Source organism: Bacillus rossius, chromosome 14 (genome assembly GCF_032445375.1).
Source record: "Bacillus rossius redtenbacheri isolate Brsri chromosome 14, Brsri_v3, whole genome shotgun sequence".
Classification (NCBI taxonomy): domain Eukaryota; kingdom Metazoa; phylum Arthropoda; class Insecta; order Phasmatodea; family Bacillidae; genus Bacillus; species Bacillus rossius.
In genome coordinates, this window is record NC_086341.1 from 24966193 (window position 1) to 24982544 (window position 16352).

General features: G+C 38.8%; 1 protein-coding gene across 5 annotated transcripts in view; it reads left to right on the forward strand.

Annotated features, from left to right (window-relative positions):
• The window catches only part of LOC134538728 (broad-complex core protein isoforms 1/2/3/4/5-like), a 74043-nt gene that overhangs the window by 9962 nt on the left and 47729 nt on the right, over window positions 1-16352 (forward strand). For all 5 annotated transcript variants that reach the window (XM_063380189.1, XM_063380186.1, XM_063380185.1 and 2 more), the window contains exon 4: window positions 12734-13070. In XM_063380189.1, the coding sequence (XP_063236259.1) occupies window positions 12734-13070 (337 nt within the window). The remainder of the gene's footprint in view (window positions 1-12733; window positions 13071-16352) is intronic.

A 16352-nucleotide genomic window follows, 5' to 3' on the forward strand; every position in this document is an offset into this window, starting at 1 on the left:
TTTCTCACGAACTTTAATATACTACCCTCATATTAAAATACTTTTTTGTCACAAGTATTAATCTTGCATGCAAGAATTTCCTTTCAAAAATGACATACCAATTGCTTCTGCTAAATTCCTTAATTACGATACAACTTTCTTTTAAAAATAAAAAAGCATATTCTTTACCAGTGTAATTTATACATACTAAAAATTGCTCTTAGAATCCTGTAAAAATATTTTGGCAAAAGTCTTTTAAACTCAATGTTTTTGAAAATGGCTATTTATTATAACTTGCGCAAAAATCTCTCGCATAGCCGGGGGCAAAAAATTACAAAAATGGTTAACAGCAGTGTTAGGTATGTACTTTTTATTTAAGTTTCAGTGTTTGATTGCGGTAAATTAATATCACAAAATCACTCGTCTTTCTTTTGACATGTGTGGGCGAAACATAACTTCACGAATTCGAATCCTATTGCCGCTGAATTGGGAGAGGGCGGTGGCAATGCTGAGACTTACTTGAATTTTCTGCTGGTGATTACCTCCTGGCATTGGACAAGGCAGCTGAAACTGCAACCTCGACCCAAGTGCTTGTATGCCCGGCCCACAGGCAAGTTCAGGAAGTAGCAGGCTCCACTTCAAACCCACTCGTAACGAAGCACTGACACCATATTTCACCGCAATTGTGCGTGCCATTAATACTCCCGAAACACGTCACAGTCAGTCGCGGTAGCATAATTCCCAGCTACGCCAAATGGCATCACATAATTTGCATGTTATTTTAAAAAAAACACAGTCTTGAACTTATTACAGTACATGCATGCACAATCCTGCGTCGCGGATGCCCGGCAAGCGAAAACATCTTTTCGCCGCGCGCATTGCTTAGCTCGCACACAGATAGACACGTCCGCACTGCCCCGCCCCTCTGCCTCTGCCGCCTAGTGATGAGGATTGACACGTCACTGATCATAGCAGTCAAATGCCAGTTCAACCTATTACCTGACTGAAACATTTAAATAAAAGCACATATTTATAAACACACAGTATAAAATAATTGTTTACAAAAATACCTACAGAATCTAAAAGTTCATAAATACAAAATATAAATTACTATACTTATAATTTAAATCTTACTAGATCATTTGTAACGTTTCGTTATATACAAAATAAACAGTTCAACGGAGATTGTAATTTTTGTTGTTTTTTATTTTTTCAAATAGAATATACCGACGAAGTCAAACACTTCAAAAAGAGGCTGCTCATTCATTCCACATACATATGCCCGTCGAACAGATGCTCGTAGTTCGCGTGATGAGAATTTACCGGAAAAAATATCGTCCTTCAGTAATGTTTTACTGCAAGTATACAAAGATGGTGCGACCTGGAACAGGGCTGCACCCAGCGAAAACGAATCTCGCCCCGAGCCAAAACGCCTACGAAGGTGGCCGTAATTTCTAATTATACCCGAAAACGAAATATATAAAAAATTAGGTTGATTTAATAATAGGCCTGGCTCCGACCACCAACGTGAAATTATCTCTTCGTAAATTACATTATCAGTTAGCGAGAAGCCATCGAACGCGACCTACTCGTCCAGCGTTCGACAGACGACTGGTGATCTCATGAACTCGTCTCCTCCACGCAGGGAGTAGACGTCACATGACCTCACCGACCAATCACACGCACGCTTCATTCACTCTTACAGATACAAGCCAATCACAGAACAAGTTACAATACATGAAAAAACCTTTTACACACAGAACTCTGGGCTTCCCCTGATCAGTCTCTTTTCAATTTCACCTCAAAATCGGGGACTCCCATTCTCGTTCTCTCTCCCACACCGTGAGAGAGCAGTTATCACTCAGTTCCCATACAGGGGGGAATTACCGTCTTTATCTCGGTTGGCGGGGAAGCACTGTTCCTTTCTCACTCCCACTTACAGGCCTCTCATGCCTCTCTTTCTAACCATCACACAAGCCCAGACACAGTCCTGTGATTTATAATTATATTACAACACGTTAATAAAATTTAAGAACAATAATTATAATACAAATTACTTTACAAAATTAAACTTATTGAGAAAAACCTGAAAAAGTAGGCCTAAACAGGTAAAAATCTAGTACAACGGCTCATTTGTGAATAATTACATAAAAATTACTAATGATAGAAAATGTCTAATAAAATAATCAATACCTTCTTAAAAACATAGCAGGTGAAAATAACATATACTAGTATCCATAATTTCTGAATATACTGTTTCCTAACTTATACATCACTCAAAAAACATTTGACTTATTACTGCTTACACATACAAAAGAAGTTTAAAAGAAAATTATTTAAATTGGAGGGCAGGGTTCTGCAATGTTACATAATCCCCCCAACTTTTCAATTAAATTAACACTACATTTAATTGAAAAGTTACAAAAGTGAAAAACTAACTTGTACAAAATAAATACAAAAACATCCTTAGAAATAAACGTATCCAGTCGTTACTACCCTTGTTTATATATAAATTCAAAATGTTGTTACTTAAAAACTGCAACAACCTCAATTCTTTTGTTAAAAAGCCAAAAATTTGAAAACATACCTCTTACTTCAAGGTGTCAACAACTCTTCACAAACGGTTATCTCTCTCTCATCAGTGCAAAATACAAATAACTTTGAAACTGGTCTCTCTATAAGCTTCAAGCAGACACCCCCTGGTCAACGAAGAATCTTCAATACCAACAAAAAACTCTGAACAATTTACTTTTACAACCGTGGAAACTTCGACACCAGCTGTAATAACCTCCATAACTACCTCAACGACGACGAAAAATCTTCAACTCCAGGAATTACGTCTCCACGACCACCTTGACGACGATAAAACTTCTCAACGACGATAAAAACTTCCAACCTCAATGACGACGACAAAATAACCTCAAAACAAATTATCTCCTTTAAAACCCTTTAAAAACCATTGTTACTGTTATTCTCTGCTGCTCATGATAAACTCCTCAAATCCCCTGGAACAACCACTTTAACCCACAAATCCACCAATATCTCCACTCTTCATATCTGCACTAACAAAACTTTGACAACACTATCGCTTCAAAACTGTTGACACAAAATTTTCCTATATCCCATCCAAAAAACAACTTCTAACCTTTTAAGAATCTTACCACTATCATTAACTTCAACCTCTGGATAACACTTATTTCAAAATTAGACCTAGTCTGCTCAATATTGATAACCCATGGACTACAACTTCTACTAAATGCCTCAACTTCCTAACACACAGACTCCTAGTAAACTTACCACAACAAAGACAACTCTAAAAAACATTAAATTAAGTATGCAAAACTTTAAAAACTTTTTTATAACAAACCACAGCAACACCAATCATATTCAAACTTTCTGATTAAAATGTTACACCTCATAACATTTATACCAAATACACACAAACTTAATTCTGCATCAACACACTGCATTTTCATTTGTTTACATTATTCACTTACGTTTCATAGTATCATTAACCATAATATAAAAAATACACAAAAACATCATCACACATAAAAATTATCCACAGTTCCTTTCCTTCCACTTCCTCCTCCATCATTCCTAACTCCTTTCTTCCTAACTCCTGAGCTAGCCGAAAGGTAAGGGGCTCCCAACTAAAACCCTTTTAGCTGCTAGTCAGCTCGGCTAACCTTTTACACAAATTACACACAAAAATACACAAAGTCCTACCAACTTTCTTCTCTTTCCTTCCTAACTCCCGAGCTAGCCGAAAGGTAAGGGGCGCTCAATTACAACCCTTTTAGCTGCTAGTCAGCTCGGCTAACCTATTACACATAACAAATGCACACAGTCCTTCCAACTCTCCTCTCCTTCATTCCTAACTCCCGAGCTAGCCGAAAGGTAAGGGGCGCTCAACTACAACCCTTTTAGCTGCTAGTCAGCTCGGCTAACCTTTTACACAAATTACACACAAAAATACACAAAGTCCTACCAACTTTCTTCTCTTTCCTTCCTAACTCCCGAGCTAGCCGAAAGGTAAGGGGCGCTCAATTACAACCCTTTTAGCTGCTAGTCAGCTCGGCTAACCTTTTACACAAATTACACACAAAAATACACAAAGTCCTACCAACTTTCTTCTCTTTCCTTCCTAACTCCCGAGCTAGCCGAAAGGTAAGGGGCGCTCAATTACAACCCTTTTAGCTGCTATTCAGCTTGGCTAACCTATTACACATAACAAATGCACACAGTCCTTCCAACTCTCCTCTCCTTCATTCCTAACTCCCGAGCTAGCCGAAAGGTAAGGGGCGCTCAACTACAACCCTTTTAGCTGCTAGTCAGCTCGGCTAACCTATTATCAAATTACACACAAAATTATACAAAGTTATACCAAACATTACCCAAAACATAAATATCTGTTAAGCTTGTTACAACAAGAATTTTCACACTGCGTAAGACTACACATAAAAAAAAACATGTAATTGTTTATCCTTATCACTTATCTACATTAATTTACTTATTCTGACCTTAACATTTCACTGGATTTTCCAAGGTTTAAGTAGTGATACATGCCAATTTACACCATTAACCTTATAAACATTATGGCCTACAATAGATTCTATTGCAAAAGGTCCATCGTACAAGTGAAAAAACTTATGAATTTTTTGTTCATACAGTGAAGACAATTTATGGGACGCTATAAGTACTTCGTCCCCTACTTTAAAAACATAAGGTTTAACTCCTTTGTCAAACCTACTTTTCCTTTCCTCTGCCTTAGATAACAGTCTTTTCCCTGCCTGTTTCAATTTGTCCTTTAACCTTACAGTATCACTGTCTGGATAATCGATTAGTTCTTGCAGTTTTGAAGTAGGTAACATTTGTTGCATCAACTCTACTGGTGAAAAACATGTGCTTTCATGCCAAACATTGTTTATAATAGCTTCCACTTCACTCACAATATTAGCCCATTGGTTATGGTTTTCACTGCAATACAATCGAAATAATCTACCTAGTTCCCTCATCACTCTTTCCACTGGATTAGCAGCCGGATGGTACACTGCTGTATGGCCTAGTTCAATACCAAGAATACCAGTTAATGTTTTCCATACCTCTCCCCTAAACTGAGGTCCATTATCTGAAATAATCTTTTGTGGCACACCTATTTCCTTTACATACACATCCAGAATTTTCTCTGTTACCACTTGAGCTGTTGCTCGTTTGATCGGGTACAATTTAACATATTTTGTGAATACATCAAGAACAACAAAAATGTATTTTACTCCACTCCTTCCCCGTGGTAGCGGACCAAACAAATCGACACATACTACCTCTAATGGCTTAGTTGCCAACACATGTTGCATGACTCCTTTGCACTTATTGTTCATTACTTTTGTCTGTGCACATGGTAAACACTGCCTGACTACCTTAGCCACAGTTCGGTACCTGTCTCTAAATATACAAAATCCTTTTATATACTGTACAGTTTTTCTTACACCAAAATGTCCACACTCTGCATGCATAAGTTTACAAATTTCAGAACTTAAATTATTTGGAATACATAAAACCCATTGCGACAATTCATTGTTTACATTTTGAAATAAATAGCCCTCTTTAACCACAAACTTTTCCTTGATAATATCTCTACAATGAGTAGATTCCAATTCTTTAATTACAATTTGTAATCGAGGATCTTCATTAATTTCCTCCTTAAGTTGCCCTGAAAATTCCTTCAGTCCTTCATTAACTTCCTGCATTTGTTTACAAATTTTACGAATCTGAAATTCCTGTGCCTGAGTGGCCTCCATGTCTGCAATTCCCCTTGAAAGTGCATCAGCTACTACCTGCGTTTTCCCTGGAACATGTTGTATGTCTAAAGTGTATTCCTGTAATGCCAAAATCCACCTGGTGATTCTACCATGTAACAATTTACATGAATTTATATGGCACAAAGCCTTGTGATCTGTGAAAACTACCGTTTCCCTGCCATAAATGTAAGTGCGAAATTTAGAACATGAAAATACAATACTCAGCAATTCTTTTTCTGTGGTGCTGTAGTTTATTTCTGCGGTATTGAGTGCCCTGCTTGCAAAACTGATGGGTACCTGCTCCCCCTCCTCATTCACTTGAAACAACATGGCCCCTACAGCCTCGTTTGATGCATCGCAAGCAATGTAGAACTTCTCGTCTAACTTAGGATGATGCAACAATACTTCTTTCTCTAACTCCTGTTTGAGTTTTTCTACTGCTTCCTCTTGTTCAGGTCCCCACTCCCAACTCTGCCCCTTCTGCATGAGCTTTCTCAACGGCCCACAGATTCCACTGAAATTTTGTATATATTTCCTAAAGAAATTGAAAAAGCCAATGAAACATTCTAACTGTTTACGGTTTTTAGGGGAGGGATATTCCCTTACTGCTTTCAGTTTCTCAGGGTCAATATGGATGCCCTCTGCATTAACTACATTACCGAGAAACGTTATCTCGTCCTTCAGAAACTCAAATTTTTGTAAATTTGCTGTCATTCCCCCCTCTTGCAGTTTTCTCAAAACCCTTTCAATAATCTCACAGTGTTCTTCAAATGTAGCGGTGGCAATCATGATGTCATCTACATAAATTGTTACTATATTTAGAATTTCTGGTCCTAAAACTGCTTCGAGCCCCCGAATGAAATGACTGACCGAAACATTTAATCCAAAAGGTAGCCTTTTAAAACAATAGGTTTTTCCTTGATAGGGAAATGCAGTACAAAGCCTAGATTCAAGTGCTAAAGGAATTTGCCAATACGATGCAACCAAATCGATTTTCGAAAAATACGCACAACCCTCAAATTTTTGTAACAATTCATCCATTGGTTTTGGTGCTTCTCTGTCTGGGATTATAATTTGATTGACTTTCCTAGCATCTAAACATAATCTCACCCCCCCATTTTTCTTTTTGACCACTACCATAGGATTCAAATATTCAGAACTACGTCTCTCGATAATGTCTGTATCTATCATATTCTGAATTTCTTGCTCCACAGCAGGTCTCAACTGATATGCTACTGGATATGGTTTTTGAACGAACGGTTGGTGCTCTCTCAAATTTAACTTACATTCATACTTATTATTTAACCCTGGAAAGTTTGCAAAAGCTTTGTTTTCTACATGTAAAATTCCCCTTAATTTTTCCTGTTGTTCTACAGTACCACTATGAAAGGTTATCTGATCTTGTAATGTATTGTTTTTCCAACAAATTACACTTCAATTCTGTTTCTTCAAAATTTTCTCCTCGTATTATCCTTAAATTAAATGATTTTGCCTTTATTTCTGTTCCAAAATCAATTAGGGCTCCTGCCACATGTATCCACTGCATAGAATAGTCTATTATAACATTATTTCGCTGCAGCCAGTCTGCTCCCAAAACAATATCAATACTGAGCCCTTTAACAATTAGGAACACTATCCACATTGCTACCTCTCCAAATTTTATCTCTAGTAGTACCTGTTTTTTGACATTTTTATTCCTAATCCCTGTGGCTCCAATTATGGTTACATTTGAAACTGGAAATACTGCTGCGGATTTTGAAATTTCATTACCTAAAGACGTAAAAAATTCTTCTGACATGGCAGTCACCTCACTACCTGAATCAACTAACATATTGGCTTCCTTACTGGCACAGACAATTTTACCTTTAATGTATGGGCATATACCTATTTTACCTTGAACAATGTTGGTAGGCCCTTCTGCTTCTTTTAATAGCTCTTCCAGCTCGTGTGAGATTATTCCAGACTCATTTGTTTGTATTGTATGACATTTTGATTTGACCCCTAAGTCACACTCCTGGGAGGGATTTGGGGCTCGATCCTTCCCGCTTAACTGTTTAAATTACTGTTTTCCTGCCTCCTCGGTCCATTTCCATGTCTGTCTTGCCTGTCCTCACCTTGCCTTTGCTCCTGCAGACGTGGCTCTGGTCTCCACCTGGGCAGTTGATGGTTCCCCCGCCTTTCCTGTATTTGCAGTGGTCTTACCTCCTGCTGTTGACCCTCAGGATGGTGACCTCTATTTCTGGGTGGTCCTCGCTGGTCCCGATTGTCTGGATCTCTGCCCCTCAGTCCTTCCTCTCTTTCATTCCTCCTGTCCAACGTCTCCAGCAAATCGATGACCTCGTCCACAGTTCTTGCCCTGGCCCCTAGAATGCAGTTCTGTACTTGCTGGAAAAAATGATGAACAATATGGGAGATAAAACGTTCTTCGGTGATAGGGTTGTTCAAAAATTTCGATTGTAAGTACAGCCTTCGTACATATGGAGCCATGTGACCATCCCTATGCCGGTATTTCCCTGTAAACAAGTACTGCAAGAAGTCATCTTGGACATAAATTCCCCAATACTTGTCTAAAAAGGCTGTTTTAACTTCTTCAAAAGTTCTCCACTCACTTTCCTTATGCATTGCCCATTGCAATGCTGCCCCATCCAATTTTGATACAAACAGTTCTACTTGCTGTTCATCTGAACCCTTTAAATATCCAAAAACCTTTTCACACTTTGTGATGAACTGTATTGGGGTTGCCCCTCGGTCATCCCCGTAGAATTTTGGTACACTTTTTTCAAAAAGGTTAACTTCATCCACAGTAAGCACTGTACTCCTAATCCCTCCATTAGAATCTCCCCTAATTTTTCCCAATTTTTCTTCTATTTTTTTCAAACACTCCTGTCCAACCTCATCTCGAAACTTTTCAAATTGGTTACCAATTCTCCTATTTTCCATCAAAACCTTTTCAACATTAACCTCAAAATTGCTTTTGACTTCCTCAATCTCCCTCTCATTTAATAAAATACCTCTGGCATTCTCATTTGCTTTACCATGCACCTCAACGAGCTCATTGTGGTCCCTATCCATGCTAATTTGAATTTGACTGAAATTTTCCTGTAATGCAGATATTTTCCCCCTATTTTCCTGAATCTCGTTTCCCTGAATTGAAATATTTTCCTTCAAAATGCTCATTTCTTCAACACATGTTCCCATTCCGGCTTGCATTTTGGTAATATTATTTGCACATTCATCTACTTTGTTTGTACATGTGGCGACCTGTTCATTAATTTCAATTTTAAAGTCGTTCATTTGGTTTTCAACCCTATCAATTTCTTGTCGCAACTGTGAAGCTATTTCGCTCCTAACCTTCGCAATCTCTTGTGAATTTACCTCAATTTTGTGAATTGCCTGATCTATTTTGTTGTTGGTTTCATTCTGTCCCTGTTCAATTTTGCTAGTAAGATCCTGTTTTAATTCCTGTTTTAACTCCTGTTGTCCCTGTCTCATTTCCTGTTTTAACTCCTGTTGACATGTAAAACCCTGTTCAATTTTTTGTGTCATTCCTTGCATCATTTCCTTTAATTTCTGTAGCATATCTGACCCCCCCATAACCTCAACTGGGCTGCTAATTGTGTGAGATTCCATATCCTGACCTAGTTCGGCAGGATGTTCCATGTTTACAGGTTTTTCCTGTCGACATGAAAAATCTTGCTCTATTAAACTTGTTTCCAAATTTGGATTTGACTGTTCGGAATTTTCTACATTTTCCTGAAAACCCATGAAATCTGATTCGCTGCTGTTGGTACTAGCGTTATCCATGTTGACATACACAAATTACAAAATTTTACACAAATACAAATTAAATTCTCTAAACCAATACAAATAATACAGTTTTCTTAAATTTTCCACTTGCTATCATCGGCGATTCATCCCACGTTGTCCCGCGAAGTGACGATCTCGAAGTCCCGCGATGCGACAGGCCTGAAGTCCCACGGTGCCTTGGGTCGCTCTGTCCCTCGAAGTACCGTTTTCCGACGTTTCTCCGGAACACTTCACTCGCTGAAGCAGCTCGTACTCTCTCGTCACGAAGAAAAACCGCCTTCACCGCTCAGCTGCGCCGATAGTTCTGGAAACACTTTGCCGTTTTCTTCTAAACTGCTCACTATTTATCGTAGATTGTTGTTATTTGAGGTTATCGTAGTCGCAAACTTGTTTTGAGAATGTTTATATTTTTTATTTACTGCCGAGAATGTCCGTCTTAACCTCAGGGTCGTGTCCAAATTCAAGCCCCACGTTGGGCGCCAATTGTAACGTTTCGTTATATACAAAATAAACAGTTCAACGCAGATTGTAATTTTTGTTGTTTTTTATTTTTTCAAATAGAATATACAGACGAAGTCAAACACTTCAAAAAGAGGCTGCTCATTCATTCCACATACATATGCCCGTCGAACAGATGCTCGTAGTTCGCGTGATGAGAATTTACCGGAAAAAATATCGTCCTTCAGTAATGTTTTACTGCAAGTATACGAAGATGGTGCGACCTGGAACAGGGCCGCACCCAGCGAAAACGAATCTCGCCCCGAGCCAAAACGCCTACGAAGGTGGCCGTAATTTCTAATTATACCCGAAAACGAAATATATAAAAAATTAGGTTGATTTAATAATAGGTCTGGCTCCGACCACCAACGTGAAATTATCTCTTCGTAAATTACATTATCAGTTAGTGAGAAGCCATCGAACGCGACCTACTCGTCCAGCGTTCGACAGACGACTGGTGATCTCATGAACTCGTCTCCTCCACGCAGGGAGTAGACGTCACATGACCTCACCGACCAATCACACGCACGCTTCATTCACTCTTACAGATACAAGCCAATCACAGAACAAGTTACAATACATGAAAAAACCTTTTACACACAGAACTCTGGGCTTCCCCTGATCAGTCTCTTTTCAATTTCACCTCAAAATCGGGGACTCCCATTCTCGTTCTCTCTCCCACACCGTGAGAGAGCAGTTATCACTCAGTTCCCATACAGGGGGGAATTACCGTCTTTATCTCGGTTGGCGGGGAAGCACTGTTCCTTTCTCACTCCCACTTACAGGCCTCTCATGCCTCTCTTTCTAACCATCACACAAGCCCAGACACAGTCCTGTGATTTATAATTATATTACAACACGTTAATAAAATTTAAGAACAATAATTATAATACAAATTACTTTACAAAATTAAACTTATTGAGAAAAACCTGAAAAAGTAGGCCTAAACAGGTAAAAATCTAGTACAACGGCTCATTTGTGAATAATTACATAAAAATTACTAATGATAGAAAATGTCTAATAAAATAATCAATACCTTCTTAAAAACATAGCAGGTGAAAATAACATATACTAGTATCCATAATTTCTGAATATACTGTTTCCTAACTTATACATCACTCAAAAAACATTTGACTTATTACTGCTTACACATACAAAAGAAGTTTAAAAGAAAATTATTTATATTGGAGGGCAGGGTTCTGCGTTGTTACACATTCCAGAAAGTCTCTTATCAGTCTTAACAACTTATACACAAATTACCAAGGTTAAAGTAACTGCCAAAATGTAAAAAAAATTAAATTAAAGAAATACAAAACTATAAATATAATATTATGTGAAATACAAAAAAAAATATATTAATTACAACCAAAATATTAAAAGAGCTTGAAAAGAAAAATTAGAGGATGAACTAGTGGGCAATAGGTCACAAGGTAATTACACTAATATGTAGTTCCCTAGCAAATAAAGTGTAAACCAGTAGAAATATAGTTAAATGGCTTTTTTTTAAAATAAAATAAAATTCAAAATTATTTACAAGAATATTAATGTTTAAAAATATTAATACAGACCTAGGTCATCATAACCTTGAACCTACATAATCAACTGATATACTGCCTTACTGTAAAATATCATGTCCTAAGAATAGTCTGCAAAGTTGGGGACGGCATGGGGTTTTTCAATGACACAGTCCTGTATCTCAGAGTGAAGCTGAAACACATGAGCTAGTATTTAGTTTTAAATGTCCTGCCTGCCACTCATGTGTTGCCATTTGGTTTGTCACATAGTCATACTTTTTTGCTGTTGTCTTTAATGTCTTGCATAATTTAAAAGTTTTTTTTATAATGTTTCAATACACTTTAGTGTGTTGCTCTGCCTGTCAGTAAAGTCTTGTGCTGAGTTACCATATTTACTCATATCTAAGGCACTATCAATTCTTAGACATCTATATTTTAATGTCCTAGTTTCTCTTAAATGAAAAGTTTACCTACATCTTGTAAGACACATTTCAATCTAAGTAACATATTTGTTTTAAACATGAATGGTAATACTGGTGAATTAGTTGTTGTAAATTGTTTATTTTACTACATAGTACTGCAGAAATTTTGAGAATTAGTTGCATTTATTTGCCTGTTACAACCTTTAACTCAGGAGAGGTTTTCCTTCGACATATAAAGTGCTTGATGTGTTTCTGAAATAAACAGGTGCCTTTCTTGCCAAGTGGTGAGCCAGTGATTATTATTATGTATGTATATTTATCTAAACAAGAAAGTTAACTATCTTCATTTGTATCTTGTGTCAAATCCTAAATAAAACACATGCTCGATTTAGACTTTTCTGCAAATCCCAAAAAACGGAATAAATAGAGTGGTCTTAGAATTGAAAAAAAAAATTGTAAATAACTAAAAAAACTAAGTAAGTAAACTTATCTTAGGTACAAGTAAATTGGTGATTATATAACACCATTGATTGTAAGACCAATCCCATTTTCTGAGCTGGAAGAGTCACAAGAAAAGGCACATCTTATAAGGAAGTAAATAGTTGTTTGGCAGAGCTGTCAGATGCCAGTAATTAAATAAATAGGGTAGTATTGAAACTAGTCCTAGGATGGACCAAGTAGTCACCGCATTGTTGTGTGTGCGGTGCTGCAGGCGGGCTCCCCCCAGAAGCTGCCGAGCGAGGTGCTCTCGGACGACTCCCTGTCGCACCCGCCTGTCAAGCGACAGAGGAGCGCCCGGCCCTCCCTCTCCCCGCCGCCGCTGGCCCTCACCCCCGCCCCCCGGCCGCGCCTCCCCTCCCCCTCGTCGTCGGTGGAGGTGTGCGAGCGGCGGGGCGGGGCGGGCAGCGAGCCCCCGGGCCCGGGCGACGCCCACTCGGACAGCCCGTCCCCGCTCGAGTGCTCCCTGGACGACAGCCAGGACGACTCCACGCTCAACCTCGCCCTCAGCCACGCCAAGATGGCCGATGAGGACACTGGACAGTGCAAAGGTACGTCCGCCGTCTGCCCATTCAGCCCCACAGTGTGTTATACCCACTTGATTTAAACCATGGTTTAAACCGGGGGTTAAACCATTGTGGTTTGAATAACCAACCATGTTACGTACTGAAAAAATTTTTCAGGAAAACTTGCAACAGGTTGTGCATGACAAACACGAAATAAAACAAATTTGAATGTAGCTGGCCAGCCACAGGCAAGCACATGAGAGAGATGGCGCAGTGGTAATACACTGACCTTGCAATCTGGTGGACCTGGGTTCAAATTTCAATCCAGTTATTCTAAATTGCATTTTCCATGGTTCCCTTAAATAACTTAAGATAAATACTAGATTGGTCGATTATTTCCACAACGTTTGGGAATTGTGTGATTGTGTGTTACTATCTCTAATGACATTGTTTTTTGACAAGAAATAAAAGTTCAAATTAAAAAAAAAAATCTGCGCTTCACATCCTTTTATCTTGTCTCGCCTGCATCTACCTTTCACACTCATGCCAGTTAGAAACCTGTAGTGTAGATATTGGCAGCACTGCCGAAGAGGTTTTGAGCACAGGCTGTATTGGTGACCTTGCACATATTTGGCTGATTCAACTTTAAACATGGATAAACTGGGTTGAAAGAATATGGGGGGGGGGGGGGTTTAGCACATATTTGCCATCATTGTAATGGATTGCCTAACCCCTACACATTTTTTCATCCTGCATTAACTAATTTTTCTACTTTGGGTGTTTAAAAGTCACGCAAGTCTCTAAGAAGTTGACACAGACTATCTTCAACACTCACGGTAGCTCAGGGTTCGTTAAAGCGTAGAGACTGTACAGATGGGACCACTGGGATGTCTCTGCAACTAGCAGGATGGCAAGGCTAGAGGAAGGAAACTACACATGGACCAATCTCAGGAACCTTAGATGACATCTGCTGCTGATTCTTCAGGAAGCCTAAAATATTAGTGTTGGGTACTGCCTCACCGACGCTGTTGTGAGTGCGGCAGTACGACAGGACAGGGCAGGCTTCTCCTCAGGGTCTTGAAAACCATACGAAGACGCTTCGACCGACGCGGAAGTTCACACAGCCTATCGTAGTTATTCACTAGTTCTGGGACAAGAATAGGCAGAAATCCTGACTGCACTGTGGTTGTATCTGAACAACTAATGTTGCAGTGGATGCGTTTTCTTAACTCCTGTGAAGGTCCCAAAGGACTCGGGACTGCCCCAGGCGCAGAAATCGTATTCATTGATGCAATGCTCGAACGAGAAATTCTAACTATTGTAAAATTATAATTTGAAATGGCTGATCAATCAAGGAGAAGCAATGCTAAGAAAAGAGTTGTTAGAAGGAACTATTACTGCTGGGAAGTTCTATAGATGACAAAAATTAACAGTAAAATGTGTTTTATACTGTAATGACTAAGGAAAAGATTACATGGTGAATTGCTATAAAACTGAAATAACACCGAAACCATGTCAGAACATCACACTACACCAAATCTCAAGTTAATTCACCATTTAGCATCAAATTTAAACTAAAAACCAGAAATCAATCAGCAATTTGACAAAACTTAAACCACACCACTAAATCGTTATCTTTTACTATTGTAAGTTCATTAAATGTAATTATTTATCATGACTTTGTAAAAAAAATGTATAAACTAATTAATATGCTGTTTGATCTTGCATCTCTTATTATTTATATACAGTAAGTCCTCTATTTACGTCGTACAATTTATGTCGTTTCGGATTAACGTCGCTAATGTTTGAGTACTCATGTTTCAATTTAAGTTGTCGCCGATTCACAATAACGTCGTTTACAATGACTGTAAATCTTTATTTTAACCAAAACACCGTATATAATTCGTTTATAATTCTTTGTTTCCTTCGGTAGTTAATTTATGCTATGTAGCGTAAGCTACACGTTCACCGCCTTATCTTATCATACATCATGAGGGACGCTTCCTGCTCTTACTTACAGTATGTACTATATATCTGTTTTTATATTTCAATCAATAAAGGTAATAAAGCAGCTGGTTAAATAACCATTCTATAAAGCTGAGAAGTACTAGTTGGACTTGTTTCCCACGCTGTCGGTTGTCATTTGCTGATAAAATTGCCCGTTGTCACGTCTGTATGCCAGCGCTTCCGGCCGACCTTGGGCCGTGGCCGGCCGGTGGCATGAAACATGGCTCATTTTGCGTCGTTTCTATTTACGTCGCGGTTTTCAGGAACGTAACCCCGACGTAAACCGAGGACTTACTTTACAGTCAAACCTCTCTGAAACGACCCATCACAGTTCCCAGGAATATGGTCTTAATAGAGGGGGGGTCGTAATAGATGTTTTCCGAAATTTTCAGTTCATTTCAACCCCCCCCTCTTTCCCAAACCACTACTTGCTAACCAGCCGTACAATGGCAGGATGCTGTCACTCACAATGCTAGACGGCTTTGCTTTAAACCCACTTCAACCTTCATGACAAGTCCATCGCTCTACAGGCCACCTTTATAGAAAATATGTGTTAGTTTACATGTACGTTTTCTGCTTTCCGTAGTTAAATACACTAGAACCCCGATGTCACGAACCCCGGATTTAACGAAGCAGTGATTTTACGAATACATTCTCGGGAACCGTCAAAAAATGTGACATTTTGACCGAAATGTGAAAATCAGAAGGAAAAAAAAAAAAAAAAAAAAAAACGAAATGAAAGATCATTAAAATCTGTTAATTTTAACACACAGCGTATTTTTGTGTCGGCTTTAATACTTCCAATAATGTTCATGTAAGAATAACAGAAAAATAATGGGACATTTTCTTTAAAAAATATGGCAGCAGTAGGTTCTGCAACGCAAGTGGGCGCACACGAAGCTCGCCCGGCTGGCTGGTGGCAGCGGCTTCATGACACATAAGCTCACCCCTCCCTCCCCTCTCGTTAACATTCTTCAAGGCTAGCTCATCCCTCCCAGACACACAAACCATCTAGTGTCCTCCCTTATAACACCCCAACTTCGCTCCTTTTTGAAAAACCTTCAGTGAGATAGTGAGTTATGAATGGTGTACTAAAGGGTGAGGGAGGGGTCAAAATATGCCACTTTTCACACCAAGTTCGAGTTCAGTCATCTCTGGCAAGGAATTTACAAGCTTTCAAAATTAAAAATAAATCTATTTTAATAGCAAGGGTCCTATGAAAAGGAATATACCGAATAAAATCAAGCTGCTGTCACCAAAGCATAAAACGGCCCAATGCGTGGTCGCTTCGTTATTGCTCGCGTGAGAGGTGAGACGTGG